Source organism: Elephas maximus, chromosome 4 (assembly GCF_024166365.1).
Source record: "Elephas maximus indicus isolate mEleMax1 chromosome 4, mEleMax1 primary haplotype, whole genome shotgun sequence".
Taxonomy (NCBI): Eukaryota; Metazoa; Chordata; class Mammalia; order Proboscidea; family Elephantidae; genus Elephas; species Elephas maximus.
This window is the reverse complement of record NC_064822.1, coordinates 65,074,146-65,100,311: the sequence shown is the minus strand read 5'-3', so window position 1 is coordinate 65,100,311 and position 26,166 is coordinate 65,074,146. Positions and strand designations below refer to the sequence as shown.

Here is a 26,166-nt window from a genome sequence, read left to right as displayed (position 1 = left end):
TGCTAGGCTATCTCCTTATAATCAGTGCAGACCACACACCCAGGGAAACTCCCTTTCAACTCATTGGCTGCTCACCACAGATCCCATCATGGAGGTGATCACATAATATCAAATCTCAACATGGAAGTGGTCACAATATCATAGGACTGCCAAACCACTGAGAATCATGGCCCAGCCAAGTTGACACACAACATTAGCCATCCAACCAGGATATTTTGAATGTCCAGTTTCCCTTGCAACCATGTCCACTATCCAAGGTTTTCTGCTGACTTGGAAAGTCAGCTGCTATCATTGATCTTCTTGTTGAAGTTCCCTCTGCCTTGGGATATTACTTCAGACTGCAAGAGTCAGACTTGGGGAAGTGTATTGGGTGATATTGATGGTGGTGAATTTTCTGACTCTTAACTCATATTGTTGTTGCGTGCTGTTGAGTTTATTTTGACTCATAGCAACCCTATATGACAGAGCAGAGTTGTTCTATAGGGTTTCCTAGGCTGCGGTCTTTAAGGGAGCAGACCATAAGATCTTTTGTCCCACCAAACAGCTGAGTGAGTTCAACCTGCCAAACTTTGGGTTAGCAGCTGAGAGCTTAACCATTGTGCCACCAGTGGGCTATTTGAACCCATATGCACCCACATGCAAACATAATTATTTGAATTTCATTCTTCCTGGTGAATTCAGAGAACGTAGTTCTCAGGGAAGATTCTCTAACCACTTGGTTCCTCTTTTTTTTTTTTCTTCCTATTTCAATTGGGTCGCTGTGGGTCGGAATCGACTCCATGGCAACTGTTTTTATTTTTTTCCCCACCCTATGATTTCCCACTTTTTACATTTGCTAGAGTATGTGTAAAGACTGTGGTTCTCAGGGTACTGCTCCTGGGGATTGGGCCTCTGTGGACTGTCTTCATATTGATGTTTTTAGTTTTCACGGGATACTTCTCAGGGGTACTTGCCCATTTGGGACCTCTTCCCTCATGTAGTTGAGTGATAGAAAGTATCGCAATTTAGCATCATGTTTGTTCTCATTTTTAAGATATTTTAAGGAAGGGATGAAACAAATTTTCTGAAGAAAGCAAAAGACTTCTTCTCAATATGGCTTCGGAGAGCACTTTTACTAACATCACTTATGCTGAAGTGAAGTTCAAAAATGAATCCAACACCTCAGGTGCCAACACAGAGCGTCCTGCAGGTAAGAAATGTTTTCTGGTGGTCAGAGTTGGTGATGAGATGAAGAATGAAGAGAAGGTATTATAAATGAGACATAGACGATTGTTATGGTTTGAATTGTGTCCCAAAATGTGTGTTAAATTGGCTGTGCCATGATTCCCAATACATGTGATTGTCCAACATTTTGTCATCTGATGCGATTTTCCTATGTGTTGTTAATGATACCTCTATGATGTTAATGAGGCAGGATTAGAGGTAGTTATGTTAATGAGGCAGAACTTAATCTACAAGATTAGATTGTATTTTAAGTCAATCTCTTTTAAGATATAAAAGAGAGAAGCAAACAGAGAGCCCTCCTACCACCAAGAAAGCAGAGCTGGCAGCAGGGCATGTCTTTTGGACCTGGGGTCCCTGCACTGAGAAGCTCCTAGAGCATTGGAAGATTGATGACAAGGATCTTTACCCAGAGCCAACAGAGAAAGCCTACACCTGGAGCTGTCAACTTGAATTCAGTCTTGTAACTGCCGGGACTGTGAAAGAATAAATTATTCTTCATTAAAGCCATCCACTTGTGGTATTTCTATTATAGCAGCACTAGGTAGGTAACTAAGACAGTGATGTTAATTGCTGGTTCTGTGACTGGCCATGACTGGAAACACTGAGGATTCCTATAAGACTGAATTGCCTCTAGGTAAGTCGTTAAGGAGTTGTGCAGTAAAATGATGGGGGAAAAAAGATAAGATGACCCTGTCTTTAGCCTTAACTCTGGTAACTATGAGAAAACTAAGGTGTCAGAAATCAACTACAGTCCCATGCTAATGAAAGCACTAATGATTCTGAGGAATTGTGCTTCTGTGCCTTCCAAGGCTCAGTGGCGCTGGGGTCCAATCACTGGGTCCAGCTCATGAACCGTGTCCGGCCTACACAGGAGTTATTGATGTATTAGTGCACTTTGGGTGAAGAATGTTGAGGGTGTGCTTTTTAATTCTGGACTGAAGGGAAACAAAGAACATTGTAGATGAACGACTAGAAAGCCTAACAAAGAAATCAAGTGCGTTAAATCTGCAGGGAAAATTTTCTTAAATCAGAAAATCCATTGCATATTGTATCTCCAAGACAGACTCAATTAATTAGACTTGGGAGTTGATAAAATGTAATTTGAGTGGCAAGTATATTTTTTTAGATACAGAGCAAAAGAGATTTAAAAAAAATGCATAGATACTACAAGAAATTATGGGAGAGGGTCAGGATTGCTCAGGCTTTTCAAAAACATTTCCCTGGAGATATGAGCAAGTGTGAAGGGATACTCTTTTTCCCTCTTTAAAGACTTTTTATCATTTTTTTATTTTGTTATTATTGTTATTGTTAGGTGCCATGGAGTCAGTTCCAACTCATACCAACCCTATGCACAACAGAAAGAAAAATTTCCAGGTTGCACCATCTTTACAATTATTCCTATGTTTGAGCCCATTGTTACAGCCACTGTGTCAATACATCTTGAGAGTCTTCTTTTTTTTGGCTGACCTTCTATTTTAGCAATGTGATGTCCTTCTCTAGGGACTGGTCCCTCCTGATAACATGTCCGAAGAATACGAAGATGAAGTCTCGCCATACTTCTTCCAGTGCACATTCTGGCTGTACTTCTTCCAAGACAGATTTGTTCTTCTGTTGGTCCATTCTGTATTATACATTTAATAATGTTCACTATAGAAAAAATTATCAGCTAGAGGTACACAAAAATTTAAATTATACTTAATCTTACCATCCAGAAATAAACATTTACATTTTCGTGTATATCCTTTCAGGCATAAATATACATAAATACGTATATGTATTTTTTTCTAAATATGAGATCACATTATACAATACTGAGGTCCTCCTCTCCCAACTTGACAATATAACTTTCAGAAAGTAATTCTTAACTATGAAGTGAGACCTAAAACAAACTGACCTTATCGTAAGGAAATGATCAGGAATGATTATAAAGATTTATCTCCTGTAGCATTACTCAGAGTCCCTGGGTGGTGTAAATAGTTAAGTGATTGACTATTAGGCAAGAGGTTTTCAGTTTGAGTCCACCCAGTGGCACCTTGGAAGACAGGCCTGGCAATCTGTTTCTGAAAGGTCACAGCCATGACAACCCTATGGAGCAGTTCTGCTCTGCATGCATGGGGTCCTCAGGAGTTGGAATCTACTCAACAGCAACTAACAACAACAACAGCATTATTTAAGGTGGTTAAAAATGTAAACAGTTTAGAGCGTTATTTAAATATATAACAAAATATCATGTGACCATAATAGTGTTAAAGAAGAAAATGTGGTGGTAAAAATGTTCATGGTATAGTGTAAAGGAAAACAGTGGACTTGATATCAGTATTTATGGTGTGTCAATTATGTGGGAAAATGTGCATATAGGTACATATGCTTTAAAAATTGCTGGAAGGATGGAGAGCAAAGTATAATAGTTATCTGTCAATAATAGGAATTTGGGCTTTTATGTATTTTCTAAAGTTTCTACAGTGAAGATTATTATTTCCTTCACATTCCTTTTTATATTATTATTATTTCAAATGTCATATTGTTAGTAACTGTGTGTCATCCAAGAAAAGGAAGAAAAGGGAGCAGGAACAGAATTTATAACTGATGGATCTAATTTGATTTTTCCTGCAGCTCCCAAAGAGAAAACCAGCCCTCAGCAAAGTAATCCTGGTTTTCCCAAGCAGCTTCTTGCCTCATTGTTGATACTTCTGCTGCTATTGGCAATCTCATCCTTTACTGCTTTTATCAGTAAGTGTGCCGCCTGAATCAGTAAGGAATGTCTGCCTTACACGAACAGAGGGTGTCGATTAGATACTGACATTTAACAATGGGTTTATCCAAAACTGTGGAGAAGTTTTCTCTGGGGGATACATAATTAGTGGGAGTTTACTGGGAATTTTAAGGAGCCCTGGTGGTGCAGTGGTTACAATGGAAAGGTGCTAACTGAAAGGTCAGTGGTTTGAATCCCCATTGCATTTTCAGCCTATTTATTTTTTTGTGAGTTCTAAAAGATAATTTAGCAAATAGGTGAATTTCTGCATATCTTTGGCTATAAGAGTTTATCTAATTTTTTAAAAGATATAATAGCCAGTATATTTTGTCATTCAATAAGCAGTGATAGGCAGCTACTGTATGTCACGCATTATGCCAGCCAGAGAGGCCAGCCATAGCCATAGCCCTGGGTCTCAAGAACTGCAGGGAATGGTGCTAGAGGTAGTCAAATGAACCAGTGGTTATAATGTTATATGGTAAGTGTTTACTGGAAGTAATTACAGGAGGCTGGGCTAGGCTTCCTAAAGGAGTTGACATCTGGGCTTAGTTAAGAAGGGAGTGTAGAGCACATTATAAAAGAAGCTGTGTGTATATTTTTGGGAATATAAATATGGGTGGAAGAAACATATAGTGCTAAGGGAGGAACTATTAGAGGTGAAGTTGTAGATGGGAGAAATAAGTAAGCTCAGAAAATGTAGAGTGTTGTGCACCATTCTAAGAAGTCTGGATTTTTTCCTGAAGGTTATTATATCATTTATGTTTTATTGCCTAATAAACCAATCTAAATCTTAGTGGACTAAAACAACAACTCTTTAAGTCATGATTTTGTGGGTTGACAATTAGGGCTGGGCTCAGCTTGGAGGCTCTTCTGGGCTGGGCTGAGTTCACTCATGCATACATTGTCAGGTGCCAGTCACCTAGGCAACTCAGCTTCTGAGGCTTAGCTAGATGTTGGCTGCAATAGCAGGGCAATTATTCACCAGGCTGGCCTGGGCTTCTTCACATAGCAACTTTCAGGCTCCCAAGAATGAAAGTAAAAGTAAACTAAGCCTCTTAAAGTCTAGGCTTGGAACTGGCACATTTTTATTTCTATGTTCTATTGGCCAAAGGAAGTCATAATGCCAGCCCAGATCCAAGTTGTGAAGAAATAAACATCATTTCTTGACGGGAAAAGCTGTGAAGTCACATTGCAAAGTGATGTGGCTACAAGGAAGGATAGAGAATTGTAGCAATTCTTGCGGTGTGTCACAGCCATGTAGATCCAGTGAAGAATTTTAAGGAACGAAGTGATATAATCAGACATGACTTATAGAAATAAGCTTTTGGCAGAAGAAAATGAATACATGGATAAAATTGGAGGCAAAGAGAACAAGTATAATGCTAATTCATCAATCCAATGGAGAAATAGTGAGAGCTTTTTTTCTTTTTGACCTAAGGCTAGTACCAGTGAAGAGAAAGAAGAGGATCTTAGTGAAGAAAAAGATGACTGGGGTGAGAAGGAAGTAGAGGCTTGATGAATATTTAGATTTGGAGAATAAGTGATCCAGAGAAGTAAAGTGTAACTCGCAGCTTCTGCTTTGGTCAACATAGAAATCATGATGTTATTGAAAGACGTAGACAGTATAGATTGAGTAGCAGGTTTGAGGTGGAAGATAGTGACTTAAGTTTAGGGCATGTTGAGTTTTATATGACTGTGGGAACCTCAAATGGGCATTTCTAGTGGGAGACATATTTGTCTGAATTTCAGGAGAGAGACATGAGCTTAGAAGTCATTTACATATAGTTAGCAGTTGAAGCAACATTAATACATGACATCACTCAAGAAGAGGATTTAGAATGAGTAGAGGGATAAGGTTGGAAGTCTGGGGAGTGCTACATTTTAATGGAGGTGAATAGATGAAGAGGAGCTTTTAAAAGAATGTAAGAAGCAACAGCAAGAGAGATAAACCTGCCAGAAAAGAGTCGTGCGCCAAGAGATAAGGGGGAAGTGAACTGGGATCAAGTATTCAGGGAGGTCAAGTAGGAAGAAGACTAGTAAGTGGCCTTTGGACACATCCTCTAAGGGATTACTGACAAACCATTGCAAGGGTGATTTTAGTAGAATGCTGGAAGCAGAAGTCAGAATTTGGTGGGTCAAAGAGCAAATGGAAGGTTAGGAGGGTTGGAAGAGAGAAAAGTCAGTTTCTAGAGGGGGAGGTAATTGAGTTTTTAATTGGAGAGACTTGAGCATGTTGGTATGCTGGGGAATAAGAGCCTGTTGGGATGGCGAGAGGAAAGGAGAGGAAGAGGGTAATGTTCTTCTGATCAGTGTTGATGTATCCTTTTCTGATTCCCCATTCTTCAAGCTAACTCAAAATTCCTCAGAATTAGATGAATTGTTCCCCTCAAAGACTCATGGAGTTTGTATCCTCAAATAGGTATATTTTTTGAGCATTTTCTCTTTGCCTCCTTTCCCTCCCATCCCCAGGCTTAGCCTTTGCCTGTATTGTACTCTTAGTATTAAAATGTAATCAGATCCATTCTCATAAAACAGTCATGTGCTCTTTCAACTATGGATCATTCAGCTATTCCTGGAGGAATCCATGGCTTTAAAATCAGTAGGATTAGGATTATGTTGATGGTAGAGTGAGGGGAAATTTTTTCCACAGCCAGGGTTCCTCTGCTCAAGTAACTGGGCCTTTGTAGGTTTTGATTTCTATACAGAATTTAAGAAAGTAACAATTAGGAGCAAAGTCATGATACTACCACGAAAGTGAATGGTCTTTATTCTCTTTTCCAGTTTTCTTTCAAAGGTATTCTCAGTTTTTTAAAGAAATAAAGAATCTAAAAGAAGTGTTTCCTGAAAATTCGATATGTGAGAAAACAAATTTGAATGTGGAAGGTAAAAATTAATGTGTATAATTTATTTGCTTTCTTTACTGTTTAAGTATCCTTAATCAGATAGATGACCCTAAGAAGTTGAGTCTCATGATCATTTTAAGCTACAAGTATAAAAATATATGGGACTTAAAATTTGTGTATGTATAACTTTAATTTGTGTAATAAAATACAGCCTCAGTGTGAAAGATTGCAATATTTCTGAATTTCTTCAGCCTTCTCTTCCTTCTGAAATTTCTGTTTACACCTGCTGTCCTGCACACATCAGTTAAAACAATACTCTCTCCTAAAATATCTGATCTGTTTCTACTTTAAGGAAACTTATTGAATGCTCACAAAACATTTATGGAAGAATGCATAAAATGGCTTTTATAGGGTTTTACCGCTGGTAACTGGAATTGAATACATTGAGAAGAGAGAGACACTTCTCATTTTTACCAATTTAGTTTTGCTTTATGATGAGGATAATGATTTTATTAAGGACGTGAATTATTTTTTTTAACACCTTAAGCTTTATAAAAAAAGAGCAGATCATTATATTTTTTGGTGTAGCCGACATGAATTTCAAGCCATTATTACCTCATATTTTAACTTAACTTTAACTGGGGGAATTGAATCTGTCTTGGGATTCTTTTTTTTTTTTTTTAACTTTATTGTGTTTTAGGTGAAAGTTTACTACACAAATTACTTTCTCATTAAAAAATGTATTCACAAATTGTTTTGTGACATTGGTTGCAGTCCCCACAATGTGTCAGCACTCTTCCCCTTTCCCTTTCCACCGTTGGTTCTCCATGTTCGTATGTCCAGTTTTCCTGTCCCTTCCAGCTTTCTTGTCTTTGCTTTTGAGCAGGTGTTTCCCGTTTGGTCTCACATACTTGATTGAATTAAGAAGCACATTTCTCACGTGTGTTATTTGTTTTATAGGTCTATCTAATCTTTGGCTGAAAGGTGGAGACTTTGGGTGTAACTTCAGCTCTGAGTTATAGGGTATCTGGGGGCTATAGTCTCAGTGGTTCTTTCAGTCACTGTCAGATCAGTAAGCTGGTCTTCTTTTGTGTGTGTGCGAATCTGAATTTTCTTCTACATTTTTCTCCAGCTCTGTCTAGGACCCTCTAATGTGATCTCTGTCAGAATAGTCAGTGGTGGTAGCCAGGCACCATCTATTTCTTTTGGGCTCAGGTTGATGTAGGCTGTAGTTCATGTGGTCCATTGGTCCTTTGGATTAATATTTTCCTTGTGTCTTCGTTTTTTTTTTTTCATTCTCCTTTGCTCCGAATATGATGGGACCAATAGATGTATGTTAGATGGCCACTTACAGGCTTTTAAGACCCCAGACGCTACTTACCAAAGTAGAATGTAGAACATTTTTTAATAAAGTATGTTACGCGAATTGACCTAGATATCCCTTGAAATCGTGGTCCCCAGCCTGAGCCTCAGTAACTCAGTCTCTCAAGGTGTTTGGATGTGTCTAGGAGGCTTCTATGACTTTGCCTTGGCCAAGTTTTACTGCCTTCCCGTATATTGTTTGTTTTCCTTCCCTTCATCTAACTTAACTTGTCTACTATGTAGTTAGTGATTTCTCCTCTCCACCCTTCCCCTCCCTCATAACCATCAAAGATTTTTTTCTGTGTGTAATCCTTTTCTTGGGTTTTTGTAATAGTGGTCTCATACAATATCTGTCTGGGATTGACTTATTTCACTCAGCGTAATGCCCTCCAGATTCATCCATGTTGTGAGATGTTTCACAGATTCATCATTGTTCTTTATCATTAGGTGGTACTCCATTGTGTGTAAGTACCATAATTGTTTATCCATTCATCTGTTGATGGGCACTTAGGTTGTTTACATCCTTTTGCCATTGTGAGTAATGTGCAAAGAACATGGGTGCGCATATGTTTGTTTGAGTGAGGGCTCTGGTTTCTGTAGGATACATACCTAGGAGTGGAATTGCTGGATCTTATGATATTTCTATTTCTAGCTTTATAAGGAGGTACCATATTGTTTTCCATAGTGGTTACATCATTTTCCATTCCTATCAGTAGTGCATAGGAGTTCCAATCTCCTGGCAACCTCTCCAACCTTTGTTATTTTCTGTTTTTTTTTTTTTTTTTTTATTAGTGTCAGTAATGTCAGGGTGAGATGATATGCCATTGTTGTTTTGATTTGCATTTCTCTAATGGCTAATGATCACCAGCATTTCCTCTTGTGTCTTTTAGCTGCCTGAATGTTTTCTGTGGTGAAGTGTCTGTTCATATCCTTTGCCCATTTTTTAATTAGATTATTTGGCTTTTTTGTTGTTGTTGTTGAGGTGCTGAAGTATCCTATACATTTTAGAGATCAATCCTTGTAGGATGTATTGTAGCCACGTTTTTTTTTCCCCAGTCTGTAGGTTCTCATTTTACAGCTTTGGTGAAGTTCTTTGATGACCGTGTCAATTTTAAGGAGTTCCCTGTTGTCTAGTTTATCTTCCGGTGTTTGTGCATGGTTAGTTATGGTTTTCATTGTATTAATGCCATGTATTAAAACCTGTAGCATTGTTTCTATTTTTTTTCTATGATCTTTATCATTTTATGTTTTATACTTAGGTCTTTATCCATTTTCAGTTAGCTTCATTGTCTGGTGTGAGGTATGGGTCCTGTTTCATTTTTTTTTTTTTTTTCACAGATCGACATCCTGTTTTGCCAGGGCTTTTTGCTGAAAAGACTGTCTTTTCCCCATTTAATGGACTTTAGTCCTTTGTCAAAGATCAGCTGACCATACGTGGATGAATTTACATTTGGGTTTTTGATTCTGTTCCATTGGTTTATGTGTCCGTTGTAACAGTACTAGGGTGTTTTCACTACTGTGGCTGTAGAATAGGTTGTGAGATCAGGTAGTGTGTGGCCTCCTATTTTGTTCTTTATCTTCAACACTGCTTTGCTTATCTGGGGTCTCTTTCCTTTCCATGTAAAGTTGGTGATTAGTTTTTCTGTCTTGTTAAAGACTGCTGTGGGTATTTAGATCGAGATTGCATTATTTCCGTAGATTGCTGTGGTTAGGATTGACATTTTCACAATATTGAGTCTTCCTATCTATAAGTATCGTGTGTTTTCCCATTTATGCAGGTATCTTTTGGTTTCTTGTAATAGTGTGTATTTTTTAAAATAATTTTTATTGTGCTTTAAGTGAAAGCTTACAGATCAAGTCAGTCTCTCCCATAAAAAATTATGTACACCATGCTACATACTCCCAATTGCTCTCCCCCTAATGAGACAGCCCCCTAATAAGACAGCCCACTCTCTCCCTCCACTCTGTCTTTTTGTGTTCATTTTGCCAGCTTCTAACCCCCTCTACCCTCTCAGCACCTCTCCAGGCAGGAGATGCCAACATAGTCTCAAATGTCCACCTGATCCAAGAAGCTCACTCCCCACCAGCATCCCTCTCCAACCCATTGTCCAGTCCAATCCATGTCTGAAGAGTTGGCTTTGGGAATGATTCCTGTCCTGGGCCAACAGAAGGCCTGGAGGCCATGACCACCGGGGTCCTTCCAGTCTCAGTCAGACCATTAAGTCTGGTCTTATGAGAATTTGGGGTCTGCATCCCACTACTCTCCTGCTCCCTCAGGGGTTCTCTGTTGTGTTCCCTGTCAGGGCAGTCATTGGTTGTAGCCAAGCACCATCTAGTTCTTCTGGTCTCAGGATGATGTAGTCTCTGGTTCATGTGGCCCTTTCTGTCTCTTGGGCTCATAATTACCTTGTGACCTTGGTGTTCTCCATTCTCCTTTGATCCAGGTGGGTTGAGACCAATTGATGCATCTTAGATGGCTGCTTGCTAGTGTTTAAGACCCCAGACGCCACTCACCAAAGTGGGATGGAGAATGTTTTCTTAATAGATTTTATTATGCCAATTGACTTAGATGTCCCCTGAAATCATGGTCCCCAAGCCCCTTCCCCTGCTACACTGGCCTTCAAAGCATTCAGTTTATTCAGGAACCTTCTTTACTTTTGGTTTAGCCCAGTTGTGCTGACCTCCCCTGTATTGTGTGTTGTCTTTCCCTTCATCTAAAGTAGTTCTTATCTACTATTTAATTAGTGAGTACCCCTTTCCCACCTCCCTCCCTCCCCCCTCTCGTAACCACAAAAGAATGTTTTCTTCTCAGTTTAAACTATTTCTCAAGTTCTTATAATAGTGGTCTTATACAATATTTGTCCTTTTGTAACTGACTAATTTCACTCAGCAAAATGCCTTCAAGATTCCTCCATGTTATGAAATGTTTCACAGATTCCTCACTGTTCTTTATCGATGGGTAGTATTCCATTGTGTGGATATACCATAATGTATCCATTCATCTGTTGATGGGCACCTTGGTTGCTTCCATGTTTTTGGTATTGTAAACAGTGCTGCAATAAACATGGGTGTGCATGTATCTGTTCGTGTAAAGGCTCTCATTTCTCTAGGATATATTACAAGGATTGGGATTTGCTGGATCGTATGGTAGTTCTATTTCTAGCTCTTTAAAAAAGCGACAAATCGATTTTGAAAGTGGTTGTACCATTGTACATTCCCACCAGCAATGTGTAAGTGTTCCAATCTCTCCACAGCCTCCCCAACATTTATTATTTTGTGTTTTTTGGATTAATGCCAGCCTTGTTGGAGTAAGATGAAATCTCATTGTAGTTTTGATCTGCATTTCTCTAATGGCTAATGATCGTGAACATTTCCTCATATATCTGTTAGCTACCTGAATGTCTTTTTTAGTGAAGTGTCTTTTGCCCATTTTTTAATTGGGTTATTTGTCTTTTTGTAGTTGAGTTTTTGCAGTATCATGTAGATTTTAGAGATCAGGCACTGATCAGAAATGTCATACCTAAAAACTTTTTCCCAGTCTGTAGGTAGTCTTTTTACTCTTTTGGTGAAGTCTTTGGATGAGCATAGGTGTTTGATTTTTAGGAGCTCCCAGTTATCTAGTTTTTTTTTCTGCATTCTTAATAATGTTTTGTATACTGTTTATGTCATGTGTTAGGGCTCCTAACATTCCTATTTTTTCTTCCGTGATCTTTATCATTTTAGATTTTATATTTAGGTCTTTGATCCATTTTGAGTTAGTTTTTGTGCATGGAATGAGGTATGGGTCTTTTTTCATTTTTTTGCAGATGGATATCCAGTTATGCCTTTTGTTAAAAAGACTGTCTTTTCCCCATTTAACTGTTTTGGGGCCTTTGCCAAATATCAACTGCTCATATGTAGATTAATTTATGTCTGGATTCTCAATTCTGTTCCATTTGTCTAGGTATCTGTTGTTGTACCAGTACCAGGCTGTTTTCACTACTGTGGCAGTATAATAGGTTCTAAAATCGGGTAATTAAGGCCTCCCACTTTGTTCTTCTTTTTCAGTAATGCCTTATTTATCCAGGGCCTCTTTCCCTTCCATATGAAGTTGGTGATTTGTTTCTCCATCTCATTAAAGAATGTCATTGGTATTTGGATCGGAATTGCATGAAATGTATAGATTGCTTTTGATAGAATAGACATTTTATAACGTTAAGTCTTCCTTTCCACAAGCAAGGTATGCTTTTCCACTTATGTAAGTCTGTTTTGGTTTCTTGCAGAAGTGTACTGTAGTTTTCTTTGTATAAGTCTTTTACATTTCTGGTAAGATTTATTCCTAAGTATTTTATCTTCTCGGGGGCTACTGAAAATGGGATTGATTTGGTGATTTCCTCTTCTTCATATGTTTATCTTGTATCCCGATACTCTGCTGAACTCTTGTATTAGTTTCGATAGTTTTCTTGAGGATTCCTTAGGGTTTTCTGTGCATAAGATCATGTCAGCTGCAAATAGAGATACTTTTACTTCTTCCTTGCCAATCTGGATGCCCTTTATTTCTTTATCTAGCCTAATTGTTCTGGGTAGGACCTCCAAAACAATGTTGAATAAGAGCGGTGATAAAAGGCATCCTTGTCTGGTTCCCAATCTCAACGGGAATGTTTTTAGGCTCTCTCCATTTAGGATGATGTTGGCTGTTGGCTTTGTATAAATGCCCTTTATTATGTTGAGGAATTTTCCTTCTATTCCTATTTTGCTTAGGGTTTTTATTATGAATGGTTGTTGAACTTTGTCAAATGCCTTTTCTGCATCAATTGATAAAACCATGTGATTATTGTCTTTTGTTCTATTTATGTGGTGGATTGCATTAATTGTTTTTCTAATGTTGAACCATCCCTGCATAAAAAAAATTTTTTTTATGCATACCTGGTATGAATCCCACTTGGTCATGGTGAATAATTTTTTTGATATGTTGTTGAGTTCTATTGGCTAGAATTTTGTTGAGGATTTTTGCATCTACATTCATGAGGAATAGGTCTATAATTTTCTTTTCTTGAGGTGTCTTTACCTGGTTTTGGTATCAGGGATATGGTGGCTTCATAGAATGAGTTTGGTAGTATTCCGTCCTTTTCTATGCTCTGAAATACCTTTAGTAGCAGTGGTGTTAAGTGTTCCCTGAAAGTTTGGTAGAACTCTGCAGTCAAGCCGTCCGGACCAGGGCTGTTTTTGTTGGGAGTTTTTTGATTACCTTTTCAATCTCTTCTTTTGTTATGGGTCTATTTAGTTGTTCTACCTCTGTTTGTGTTAGTTTAGGTAGGTAGTGTGTTTCTAGGAATTCATCCATTTCTTCTAGGTTTTCAAATTTGTTTGAGTACAGTTTTTCATAGTAATCTGATATGATTCTTTTTATTTCAGTTGGATCTGTTGTAATATTGCCCATCTCATTTCTTTTTGGGTTATTTGCTTCCTCTCCTGTTTTTCTTTTGTCAGTTTGGCTAGTGGTTTATCAATTTTGTTGATTTTTTCAAAAAACCAGCTTTTGGTCTTGTTAATTCTTTCAATTGTTTTTCTGTGTTCTATTTCATTTAGTTCAGCTCTAATTTTTATTATTCGTTTTCTTCTGGTGCCTGTGGGTTTCTTTTGTTGCTCTATTTGTTCTAGTTGTAGGGATAGTTCTTTGATTTTGGCCCTTTCTTCTTTTTGGATGTGTGCATTTATTGATATAAATTGGCCTCTGAGCACTGCTTTTGCTGTGTCCCAAAGGCTCTGATAGGAAGTGTTTTCATTCTCATTGGATACTCTGAATTTCTTTATTCTATGCTTTATGCCTTCTATAATCCAGTCTTTTTTTGAGCAGGGTATTGTTCAGCTTCCAAGTGTTTGATTTCTTTTCCCTGCTTTTCCTGATATTGATTTTCACTTTTATGGCCCTATGGGCAGAGAAGATGCTTTGTAATATTTCTATGCTTTGGATTCTGCTAAGGCTTGCTGTATGACCTAATATGTGGTCTATTCTAGAGAATGTTCCATGTGCACTAGAAAAGAAAGTATACTTGGTTGCTGTTGGGTGGAGTGTTCTGTATATGTCTATGAGGTCAAGTTGGTTGATTGTGGCATTTAGATCTTCCATGTCTTTATTGAGCTTCTTTCTGGATGTCCTGTCCTTTACCGAAAATGGTGTGTTGAAGTCTCCTGCTATTATTGTGGAGCTGTGTATCTCACTTTTCAATGCTGATAGAGTTTGTTTTATGTATCTTGCAGCCCTGTCATTGGGTGCATAAATATTTCATATGGTTATATCTTCTTGGTGTATTGTCCCTTTAGTCATTATATAGTGTCCTTCCTTTTCTTTTCTGATGCATTTAACTTTAAAGTCTATTTGTCAGAAATTAATATTGCCACTCCTGCGTTTTTTCATTGTTGTTTGCTTGATATATTTTTTTCCATCCTTTGAGTTTTAGTTTGTTTGTGTCTCTAAGTCTAAGGTGTGTCTCTTGTAGGCAGCATATAGACAGATGTTGTTTTTTAATTCATTCTGCCACTCTCTGTTTATTGGTGCATTTCGTCCATTTACATTCAGGGTAATTATGGATAGGTATGAATTTAGTGCTATCATTTTGATGTCTTTTTTTGTGTGTTGTTGACAGCTTCTTTTTCCCACTTAATTTTATTTGCTGAGTAGATTATCTTTGTATAGTGTCCTTTCCACATATTTGTTGTTTTTGATTTTGTTTCTGCTGAGTCTTTATTTTTTTTCTTGTATTTTATTTTGATGAGTAGGTAGTTTGTTTCCTTTGTGGTTACCTTATTATTCACCCGTATTTTTCTAATTTTAAACGTAACTTTTATTTCTTTGTATGCCGTATCTTCCTCTCCATATGGAAGGTGTATGATTATATTTCTTAGTCCCTCTTTATTATTCTAATGTTGTCTTCTTTTATGTAATAACATCGCTGTTACCCTGTTTTGAGCTTTTTTTTTTTTTAATATAATCTTGCTTTGTTTTTTTGGATTTCTCTGTTTGGTTTGAGTTCTGGTTGCTCTACCCAGTGTTCTAGCCTTGGGTTGATACCTGATGTTATTGATTTTCTAACCAAAGATCTCCCTTTAGTATTTCTTGTAGTTTTGGTTTGGTTTTTATGAATTCCCTAAACTTGTGTTTATCTGGAAATGTCTTAATTTCACTTTCATATTTAAGAGACAGGGTTGCTGGATATATGATTCTTGGCAAGCAATTTTTTTCCTTCAATTTTTTAAATATGTCATTCCATTGCCTTCTTGCCTGCATGGTTTCTGCCGAGTAGTCCAAGCTTATTCTTATTGGCTCTCCTTTTTAAAAATTCTTTTATCTGATTTTTCTTGAAATATATTAGTGCCAAGTGATTTATCTTCGAGTTCCAAAATTCTAGCTTCTACTTGCTCAATTCTGCTCCTCTGGCTTTCTATTGAGTTGTCTATTTCTGTAATTTTATTGTTAATCTTCTGAATTTCTGATTTCTGCCTGTTTGTGGATTTTTCCAGTTTATTAAACTTTTCATTACGTTCCTAAATAATCTTTCTAATTTCTTCAATTGCTTTATCTGTGTGTTCCTTTGCTTGTTCTGTGTATTGTCTCATTTCCTTCCTGATGTCTTGAAGGGTTCTGTATATTAAAGTTTTGTATTCTGCATCTGGTAATTCCAGGAATGTACTTTCATCAAAAGATCCCTGGATTCTTTGTTTTGAGAGCCTGCTGAGGTGATCATGGTCTGCTTCTTTATGTGACTTGATACTGACTGTTGTCTCTGAGCCATCTATAAGTTATTGTATTCATTTATGCTTGCTTGCTGTGTCATAGCTTCTTGCTTTTTTTTTTGTTTTGATATACCCCTATGGATTGCTTGAGTGAGCTAGCTTGATTATTTTCACCTTTGGAGCTCTGGTATCCTGTCCCCAGATGGCTGGAGCTGTTATCAGGTGTATAAGTCTAGGAGTCCCTTCAGTTTTCTTGTATGAATTCAGCTCAGGTTTCCAGGTAGCTGATCATCAAGTGTGTGGTACAGGCTCTGTCCTACAGTCTCAGAGGGGCAGGGGTGATTGATTTATATACCAGTATCTGATTGCAGCAGGGGGTCATGCTCTGAACAATGTAGGGGGCTGAAAACCAACCCCCGAGTGTCTCTGAAGAAAGCGTGTCCCTGTTCCCTAGAGTGTACAGGTGGGCAGGTTCTGCAGATGGACCATGGGCACCCAATGTTTTTGGTTGTAAGGACTGGGAGGTACTAGTTATCTTTGAACTCGTGACGTGGGTGGCTGGGTGACCTGAGTGGAGCTACCAGCACTCAGGTCCCTTATGTCGGTAGGTGGGGACCTTGTTTAACAGGCAAAGCAATGTCAAACATCAAACACCCACCTCTCCACCACATAGCTGAAATGGTTGGAGTCTGCTAATGAGGGCCTATTCTCCTGAAATAGGCCCACACATGTCCATGCAGAAGGGAAAGGTCCTCAATGTCCATGGACGGTTTATGCCTGGACAGTATGTGCTTCTGTCCTGAGCTCCCCTGGATAGTGGAGCTAGCAAATTATCTTTTCCCCCAAATGCAAATTTTTTCCTTTCCTAAGGCCAGGAGGATGGCTCTAGGTGCTCAACAGGGCCTATCTCAGGCTCAGGGAATTCAGCCGCTGAAGCCGATTTGTGGGTGGGGGGGGGTGGCGCGTTAAAATATACGCAAGTACTTAGCTTTTGCCGAGAGAGCCATTCTTCTCAGGTTCTGTAGGTGTCAGTGGAGTGTGTGGCGGGCTGCTTCTCCCTGAGGAAACTGCGGTCGAACGCTAGTACCAGCCAGCCACCTCCGCCACCACCGCCCCTCCGGGAATGGTGCCTCAGGGCTCCCCACGATTCAGGTCCAGTAACTCCTCTCCACTTCTGAGCAGTCTCTTCCTCCCCTTACCCCTCAGTTCATTGTCATGCTTGCCTTTGAAGCTCAGGGCTCCCAGCCTGTCACAAATATACTCATTTCACTTGTTTTTTTCGGGTCTTTGTTGTAAAGAGGGCTCGCCGGAAGTGTCTGTCCATTCCTCCATCTTGGCTCTGCCTCTGTAATATGTTTTGTTGTTTTTTTTGTATAGGTCTTTTACATCCCTGGTTAAGTTTATTTTTAAATATTTTGTGTTTTTAGGGGCTAGCATAAATGATATTGTTTCCCTGATATCCTTTTTGAAGTTCCCTTTGTTGATGTATAGGAATCTGACTTGAGCGTCCAACCTTTCAGATAGCAGCCAAACACATTAACCATTTGCACCACCCAGAGATTCCAGAACCTTCAGTACAATGTTAAATTGATATGGAAATAATAGCAGGCACCCTCATGTTGTTCCTGATTTCCAAAGAAAAGCTTCAATATTTTATCATTAATAACAATGATTGGTGTAGATCTTTTGGAAATGCATTTTATCATATTAATGAAGTTCCCCTATTGCTGGTTAACCAGTTTCCATGAGTTGATTCTGACTCATAGCAACTTCATATTGTGTCAAAGTAGAACTGTGCTCCATAGGGTTTTCAGTAGCTAATTTTATGGAAGTAGGTCAACAGGCCTTTATTTGAGGTGCCTCTGTGTGGGTTGGAACCTCCGACTTTTGGTTAGCAGCTGACCATGTTAACCACTTGCACCACTCAGGGACTCTTAAGAGTCTATTTTTTAATTTAACTCATGAATGAATGTTGGATTTTAAACAAGTGCTCCTCTGCATTCGTTGAGTGCAAACATAAGACATTTGTTATTTTAAACTATAGTCAACTTTCTTTGAAATTGATCCATATAGTTATCATTTTCTTTGACCTTTGTTTGTTCATTGGCTTCTTCCTTCCTTTCTTTTTTCTTCCTTCCTTTCTTCTTTCCATCTCATGCCTTTCAACTGAGTTCATTTTCTTTTTGCCAAAAGTAAATCCTTTATGTCTCCTTTTGGAAACTCTATTTTGTTCATCTGATAATATCTTCAGTTTGACCTCTTCTCGAGTGGCATTGTCCCCTAGGATTTAATTCTAGATTGGTATTTATTTTCTTTCAGTGTATTGAAGATAACGTTCTACTTTCTTCTGGCTTTTTCTAGTTTTTGAGAAGTCAGCTGCCAATCTATTTGTTGTTCAAGTCTGTATGCCTTTTTCTTTGTTTGCTTTTAAGATTATCTCTTTGTTTTTGTTTTTCTGCCACTTCTAGACAATTTATTGAGATGTAGTTTCTTTTATTCTTTTTTTTGGAGTCCATTTAATGTTTTTCAATCTGTAGATGAATGTTGTTCATCATTTCGGAAAAAAATTTCAGCTAATTATCTCTTCAAATATTGCCTTAGCATCCTTTATTGTGTTTTTTCATAGTGCTTCTTTTCACCATTGTGCTTCTTTCAATTTGATCTTCATTTCTGTCATGGTTTTGTTTTGCTTTTACTTCTTTCCTGAGTTGTGTCTGTTCACATTTTTTTCCCTGGGGGCATGATGGTTAAGAGTTCAGTTGGTAACCAAAAGTTGGCAGTTCAAATCTACCAGGTGCTACTTGGAAACCCTATGAGGTAGTTCTACTCTGTCCTATAGGGTTGTTATGAGTTGGAATCGACTTGACAGCAATGGGTTTGGTTTTTGGTTTTATTGTCTTATTATATCTCCCCTAGTTCTATTTCTATGTTGTGACCTTCATAGACGCGATAGCCTCAAGCCTCAATAAGTTGCTTGTTTTAAAAATCATAATGAAATTGTTGTTCCCATTTACCATCGGCTCCATGGCAGTATCTTTCTGGTGAGTTTTTTAATCTGTTGAGAAATCTTGCTGCTCTTCCTGTTATTGTTTTGCCATAGAGTTCTTCCTACAAATTTGATTTATCTACATGGTTATTTTCTGAGCTGACTTATGTCAAGAGAGTGAGTGCTTTTGCTGCTTCTTATCCTCTTTCTCTGGAATTTCTGGTTGTCAAAGGACTCTCACCCCTCTTGTGACAACTTAGTGCCACTTATGAAGCTCAAGAATCATCCTTCACACAAAAGTCTCTGTGTGAAGCAGCCCAATTACTGGTTTCCTTATGGCATTTTCTGTGTCCTCTGAGAGTCTGGTTACTTAGTTAAGAGATTTTTTCCCACCATTCTGGACATCCTTTGGGACTGAATTCTCTCCCTGTGCAGATGATCTCATGGTGAGGAGGAAACATAATAATAACAGTTATGGTAACTGTTTCTCACATTTTATATCACATCAGTTTTCAAAGTGCTTGTATATATTACTTTGATCCTCAGGAAGCAGACTCAGGGCAGATATTTTTGCTAGGTGTAGAATACTGGATTTTCTTCTTTTCTTTAGCCCTTGGAGAATATTGTGCGACTTTGTTCTGGCCTCCATAGTTTCTGATGGGAAATCTTCTATCATTCTAATTGTTTTTTCCCTATAGATAAAGTGTTGTTTTTCTCTGGCTGCTTTCAAAGTTTTTTTCACAGGGCTCTTGTGCAAAACTTGGTTAATTTAGAAAGCCTTTAAAAATAATTTGGAATTTCAACAAAAATGCTTTTATTTTTAATTCTACTTGATGATTCTGGATAGATTCCAGGAAGAGAAGTGAATACTGGAAGTTGGACTTGCCAATGAGCATATAAAGGAAACCCCAGGGTTAATTGCATGACTATGGCTTTAATAGGGTTCAAGTGTTTTGCTAGATATTCAATAGTTTACCTCATGTTCTTTTTGGTAGAAGATAGGCTACTGATAAATTAAATGGTTGCTATAAGTTTCAGAAGTTTAAATATGGTGATCTTGGCATGGAGTTCTTTGGGCTTATTCTCTCTGGGGTTCTCTCAGCATCTTGAATCTGCAGGCCTATGTTGATTTCCAAATTTAGGACATTTTCAGCCATTATATCTTTGAGTGTTTTTCAGCCCCATCTTCTTTCTCCTCTCCTTTTGAGGCTCAGATAGTGTGAATGTTAGATCTTTTGTTAGTCCTACAGGTCCCTGAGATTCTGTTCTTTTCATTCCATTTCCTCTCTGCTGTTTGGATAGAAAATTTCTATACTTTTGTCCTCCATTTCACCAATGCTTTCCTGTGTTGTCTCCATTCTGTTGTTGAGCCCAACCACTGAATTTTTTTTTCTTATTTAGGTTACTGTATTTTTTCATTCTAAAATTTCATTTAGGCCTTTTTTATATCGTCTATGTCTTTATTTCTTTGCTGAGTCTTTCTGTTTCTTTCATACTCTGTTATTGAAAAAAAATTTTTTTTTAATCATGATTGCATTTAAATCTTTGCCAGATAATTCTACATTTTTGTCATCTTGGTCTTTGCATCTATTATGGATTCAATTGTGTCTCTGAAAAATATGTGTTATAAATCATAATCTCTATGCCTGTGGTTATAATCCAATTTGGGCATGAGTTGTCTTTGTTATGTTAATGAGGCAGGATTAGCGTAGATTGTTCTTAAGTCAATATCTTTTGAAATATAAAAGAGATTAAACAAGCAAGCAGAGATGGGGAAAGATTGATGCCAAGCTGCAAGGATAGCTGGAAGGAACCAGGAAACAGAAGCTGAAGATAGAAGACCTTCCCCCAGAACTGACAGAGAGAGAAAGCCTTGCCCTAGAAATGATGCCCTGAATTGACAATTCTGGCCTGTGAGAAAATAAATTTTTGTTTGTTAAAGTCACTCACTTGTGGTATTTCTGTTATAGCAGCACTGGATAACTAAGAAGACATCTATTGATTATCTTTTTTCATTTAGCTTGAGATCTTCTTGGTCTTGGTTTGATGAGCACTTTTCTATTGAAATCTGGATATTTTAAGTTTATGTTATGAATCTGTAAATCTTATTTAAACTGTCTTTTTTAGCTGACTTTTTCTGACACTACCTGACAGGGATAAAGGGCCTCTACCTTGTTGTTGCCAGATGGTGGTAGAATTTCAGGTTCCCCACTCAGCCTGTGTTGACATCTAAGGAGTGAGGGATCCTTATTACTGCTGGGTGAGAGTGGAAATTCTGCTCTCCATGTGGTCTCCACTGATATTGCTGTGAGCGTATTCACTTTACTGCTGGGCATGGCAAAAGTCCTGACTCTTCCCTAGGCCTTCTTTGACACCAACTCAGTGAGTAACTGGAGGGGTGCCTCATTACTGCCAGGTTGTAGTGGAAGTCCAGGTTCCCCACATGATCTGAAGTGACAGTGCAGGGTAGGGAGGTCTCCTAACTGACTATGGAAATAAATATCTCACTCCCTACTTGACCTTCTCTGACACCACCTTGGTGGGGGTCTGGGGGCACCTTATTACAGCCTCACAAGGGTGGAAGGCTGGCTTCACATTTATCCTTCACTGAAATGGAGGTCACAGTCCTCCTCCCCCTCCCCCACCTGCTCCTCTGTGATCTTTGGTGGTAATAGAGTGGTTATTGTCTAGAAGTTTTATGTCTTGCTAGACTGCCCCTTTCATAGTTCTTTGGATACAGTAAGAAGGCACTTTTTGTGCCCTGCTTTTTTTTTGTCTGCCCCTGTTGATGTTCCTGGGTCACTGCATGTTCAGCTCAAAGTCTGGGATTATGCGGCAAAGAGAAACTGCTGGGAACTCACCAGTGTGTCATTCCTCAGGTCCCAAGGTCCCTAGCAAGTCTGCTGTCTTTTACAGACTTTTTTAAAATTTTATGTCAAGAATGTTTAGTTGTACTTAGTGAGAAGAGTAGGGAAAATTATGTCTACTCCATTTTCCCAAAAGCAGCAGTCTCCTTTGGTGCTTTATTTTAATACTACGAACACTTTAAAAATTACTTTGCTTACATTGCACTTGTATGTCCCTCTTCCCAATACAGGGAACGGTTGGGGTTGCTGCCCAGAGAATTGGATGGTATCTAATACCAGCTGCTACTTCATTTCTTCTGAAGCAAAAACTTGGGCTGAGAGTGAGAAGAGCTGCACTGGGATGGGAGCTCATCTCCTGGTGATCAACATCGAGGAGGAACAGGTACTTTCTAATGGACCATGAAGCAGGAGCCCTGCCTGGGGTTTGTCCATTTCTGTTGGCTGAGAGGAGGTTTTATTGTTCTGGGATGTTGGTGCTGTGGCAGAAGGCTTTTAGGAAAGCAAATAGGAGAGTCTCCTAAGCCGTTATGCTCTACAGCTTCTTCCTGCTTTAATAAAACCTTCCTCAAAAGAAATTGGGGCATTTAAGATGTAACATGTGGGAGGTGAGTGGAAGGATGAGAAAATTTCAGTCTGAAATATCAGTTTGTTCTTTCAACAAGTAGATGTCTTATACTTCATTCACTATTTAACAAAGAAGGGGTATTAAGTGGAATAGAGAAATAAAGTTGAACCTTGAGAATCACAATTGACAGAAATGAAGTTAAAGCATCTCTGAAGTTATGAAAGAAAAAGTTATTAAATCTGTGAACATTGTCTCATGCACAACTTTGAAGAACACCATTTCTTAGAGAAGAAAAGCATGAAAGTGGGTATGAGATAGAATTCAGTCTGATCATGGTTAGGACTCTCCCTTGGGTTTATAAGTGATGTATTTGATCCTGCCCTGCTCAGTCACAGAAGTCCTGTGTTCATGGTCAGAGGCCATATGATTTTTCCTGGTTTCTGTTCTTTTCTTCTCTTTTCTCAAAGGCCGTGAGAAACTCAGTACAGCGTAAGTACTCTACAGTCTCTGAGTCCTTTCTTTTCTTCTCTCAGCTATTCATAACTCAGAAGCTGGATAGAAAGTCTGCTTACTACATGGGGCTGTCAGAACCCAAATGGATGTACCAGTGGCAATGGGTAGATCAGTCATCATACAAAATAAATATCACGTGAGTATAGAATTCAATAAAGAACCCTGAATCCTGAGCCATACTGAGCTATTCCATCTCTCAGCTACTATTAAACAGCAACAGCAACAAAAAACAACTTTATTTTTTTTCTAAACCAAGGTCCATTTGATACCGATATCTGTGCTTTTAACCACTTTATATGTCTAAATAAAACAGAAAATTCATGTCATTTAAGATCATAATTAATTAATAAGATTTAATATTTGTCATAAAGCAAAAATATTAAATTCTGATAATCTTATTACAACTATTTATGTAGTTTTTTAAAGAATTTTAAAGTACATTAGAATATATTACCACCTTTGGTCTTCATATCACCTGTGTAAAATACATATGCACGGTACTCAATCTCCATTTTTTAGATAGGAAACCTGAGACTCAGGGAAATTAAATTACTTGTCCATGATAATCGGGAGGAAGGAACAGATACAGAGATCTTAACTAGTTCTGCAGACTTCAAAAGCAGTGCATAAAGAACAAAGTGTATTGATACTTGGAACCAGAGGGAAATCTTTTAATTACTTAAGGAAGCCCTATGGGACTGGTAGACCCACGGGAACAGGACAGAAGGATAAACAAGTAGATGAGAGCCTCTGGGATAGCTGGTAGAAGGATGTTTAACGTGTTCTGAATTGCTTAAGGTGGCAGAATACTGGGTGATGTGAGCACAGTTTTCAAGAGCAATATCAGTGACATAGATGAAGCAGAAGTTGCTTAAACTTGAGGGTTTTGCAAAAGGAGGCAGCATCTTCTATTAAACCCATTGTCTTACACGGAATATCTATGTGCCCACATTTATTGTTCATCTATATTTTTAACCATATCTCTAAGATTCTACACATGTGTGTAATTATTTAATAATGTCTATTAAATTGACTTCCTATATCCTATATCATGTCAGTACATGATACAGAAAAGAGACATGAATTTTTTAGCTAAGTTTGACAGATTGAAAGACAAATGTCATTGTTTTCCAGTAGAAAACAATGTTTACCATATAAGTGAATAAAGGCATTTTAAATGTGAGATTGGATGTATCTGACTTGAACCTCACACTATTCCACCCTAGCCCCTTTAGTCTCTAAGCCATTCAAAGCATAGTTTGAAGAAGTAGCCTCATTGTTTTTCTCTCTTTCAGATTCTGGCATCCTGGTGAATCCAATAATCATAAAGAGCATTGTGTTTTTATAAGTTTTCTTAATGGAAAATGGGGCTGGAATGCTGCCTCTTGTGATATGCCTCAAAAGTCAATTTGTGAGATGATGAAGATCTACTTATGAATGGAACATTCTCCATGGACATGTGGTTGGATTGGCATCTACCATGAGAGGAATATCTAATTTTCTCTTTTTGTTCATACGTGTGTAAATCTTGTGTGAGGGATGTCCACAGGATTTTTCAGAAGGCTGTCACCTATTCCACTTAAGCTAGAATCAGTTCACACATTCATTCATCCATAAAACACCCATCTATTGAGCATTTTCCATGTTTCAGAGGCTTTACTAGAGACCCCTTTTATGGACACGTGGAGGGAGCATGAGCTTCCTTTCCTAATTTCTGTCTGACTGCTAAGGGATTAGTTACTGATATAATTTGATCTGATTCCTCTTCCTGGGTAGCTTTTTTTTTTTTAATGAACTGGTCAAAAGCAAAAGAAAACTAGTCATTACTTTTAGCTTCTCTCGGGCAGATTTATTGCTTTTAACTATAAGCATATTATGTAACAGGAGGAATACAATACACATCAATTTAGGGTAAGTTTCAGCTTTGGCCCAGGAGACTCTTTGGGCTTCTTAACATTCTCTATTCGGTCTTGGCATTTAACATCAAGCGCAGACAAAGGAAAATTAGAGATTGAACATTAGAGAACTATAGGTCACTGCTGATGAGTTGATCTATAGAATTACATTCTTCCAATATTCTGGTAATTCTTAGGTTCAGTTCTATACTTTCTGTCCATGGATTCCCACTCAAAATGGCCCTTAGTTTTTTTTGTTCCCCTTTTTACTAAAGTTCTTACCTATCATTTTCTTACTCCTAAAATATAAAATTTATGTACAACATAGCCTGTAATTTATTGTCTTTGTCCAGCGATTATAATTGATTATGACAAAGTTGGTCCCAACCATGGCTGTACTTGTATACCCATATACAGTTCCTAAAGTGACCTCCTGAGATTATGCCCTGGTCATGTTGATGCAACTGAGTCTTTCATTTGCCACTTTCCCCCTAAGTGTACTGGATGATAGTTATTTTTATAGAGGTCTGATCTTACTCATTATATGTAGAATTTATCAGTTTAACTCTCGGAGAGCAACTTACAGATTTCTGGGGGAATTTCATTTTACTTTTAATGAAATTTTCTCACTATTATTTCAATAATATGGGGGTGGATGTTGGAGATGGGCAAAAAGCACTTTTTTTTCTACATACCTTTGACTGACAGAACACAAGGTATACTTGAACTTGAGTGTCATGGAGAATGGTGATATCAATCAGTGCTAGCTCTTTGCTTCCCTCTATCTCACATTTTATGAATGCATTTCAAAGCCTCTTTAATTTCTCTTCCAGAACCATTATGTCAAAGTTGTGTGTAACAGGTGTTATGTAAGATTTGTGTTTATAGAGTGAAATGAAAGTGATGAATCATTAAACTGAGCCGTAATCAATGAACAGAATTGTGAGAAACAATAAAATAATTTTTTTTTTAAGTCACTAAATTTTCAGATATGTATGGATTGCGTTCTAAAGGAGCCCTGGTGGTGCAGTGGTTAAGAGGTCTGTGGTTTAAACCCATCAGTCGCTCTGGGGGAGAAAGGTGTGGCAGTGTTTTTCTGTAAAGAGTACAGCCTAGGAAACCCTGGTGGGCAGTTCTTCTCTGCTACATAGGGCCACCATGAGTTAGAATGTACTCAACAACACCTAACAACAACAACAACAACATTGATTTCTAGGTCTGCTGTAACAAAGTACCAAAAGCTGGGTGGTTTAAAACAATAGAGATTTATTTTCTCACAGTTATGGTGGCTAGAGCCCAAAATCAAGATGCCGGCAGGGCCATGCTCTGGCTGAAGGTCTTAGGCAAGAATGAATGCTTCATTGCCTCTTCCTAGCTTATGGGGATTGCTGGAAATCGCTCATGTTCCTTGGCTTGCAGCTGCATCACTGCAATCTCTGTCTCTGT

The 26,166-nt window shown here is 38.2% G+C and overlaps 1 protein-coding gene across 1 annotated transcript; it reads left to right on the top strand.

Moving 5' to 3' along the window:
• The first annotated feature begins 1,092 nt into the window (after positions 1 to 1,092).
• Positions 1,093 to 24,262, top strand: LOC126076237 (C-type lectin domain family 4 member A-like). Its single transcript, XM_049884815.1, has 6 exons — positions 1,093 to 1,189; positions 3,838 to 3,954; positions 6,758 to 6,859; positions 21,978 to 22,129; positions 22,846 to 22,961; positions 24,121 to 24,262. The coding sequence occupies exons 1-6, from the start codon at positions 1,093 to 1,095 to the stop codon at positions 24,260 to 24,262; spliced, it is 726 nt and encodes a 241-aa protein (XP_049740772.1).
• The last annotated feature ends 1,904 nt before the right edge of the window (positions 24,263 to 26,166 follow it).

What these genes read in the sequence shown, in the direction of transcription:
- LOC126076237 (XM_049884815.1), top strand. Translation starts at nt 1,093, where the DNA reads ATGGCTTCGGAGAGCACTTTTACTAACATCACTTATGCTGAAGTGAAG. An exon ending in AACAAATTTGAATGTGGAAG is followed by an intron (nt 6,860 to 21,977) that starts GTAAAAATTAAT and finishes TTCCCAATACAG; the next exon opens with GGAACGGTTGGGGTTGCTGC. An exon ending in TCATACAAAATAAATATCAC is followed by an intron (nt 22,962 to 24,120) that starts GTGAGTATAGAA and finishes TCTCTCTTTCAG; the next exon opens with ATTCTGGCATCCTGGTGAAT.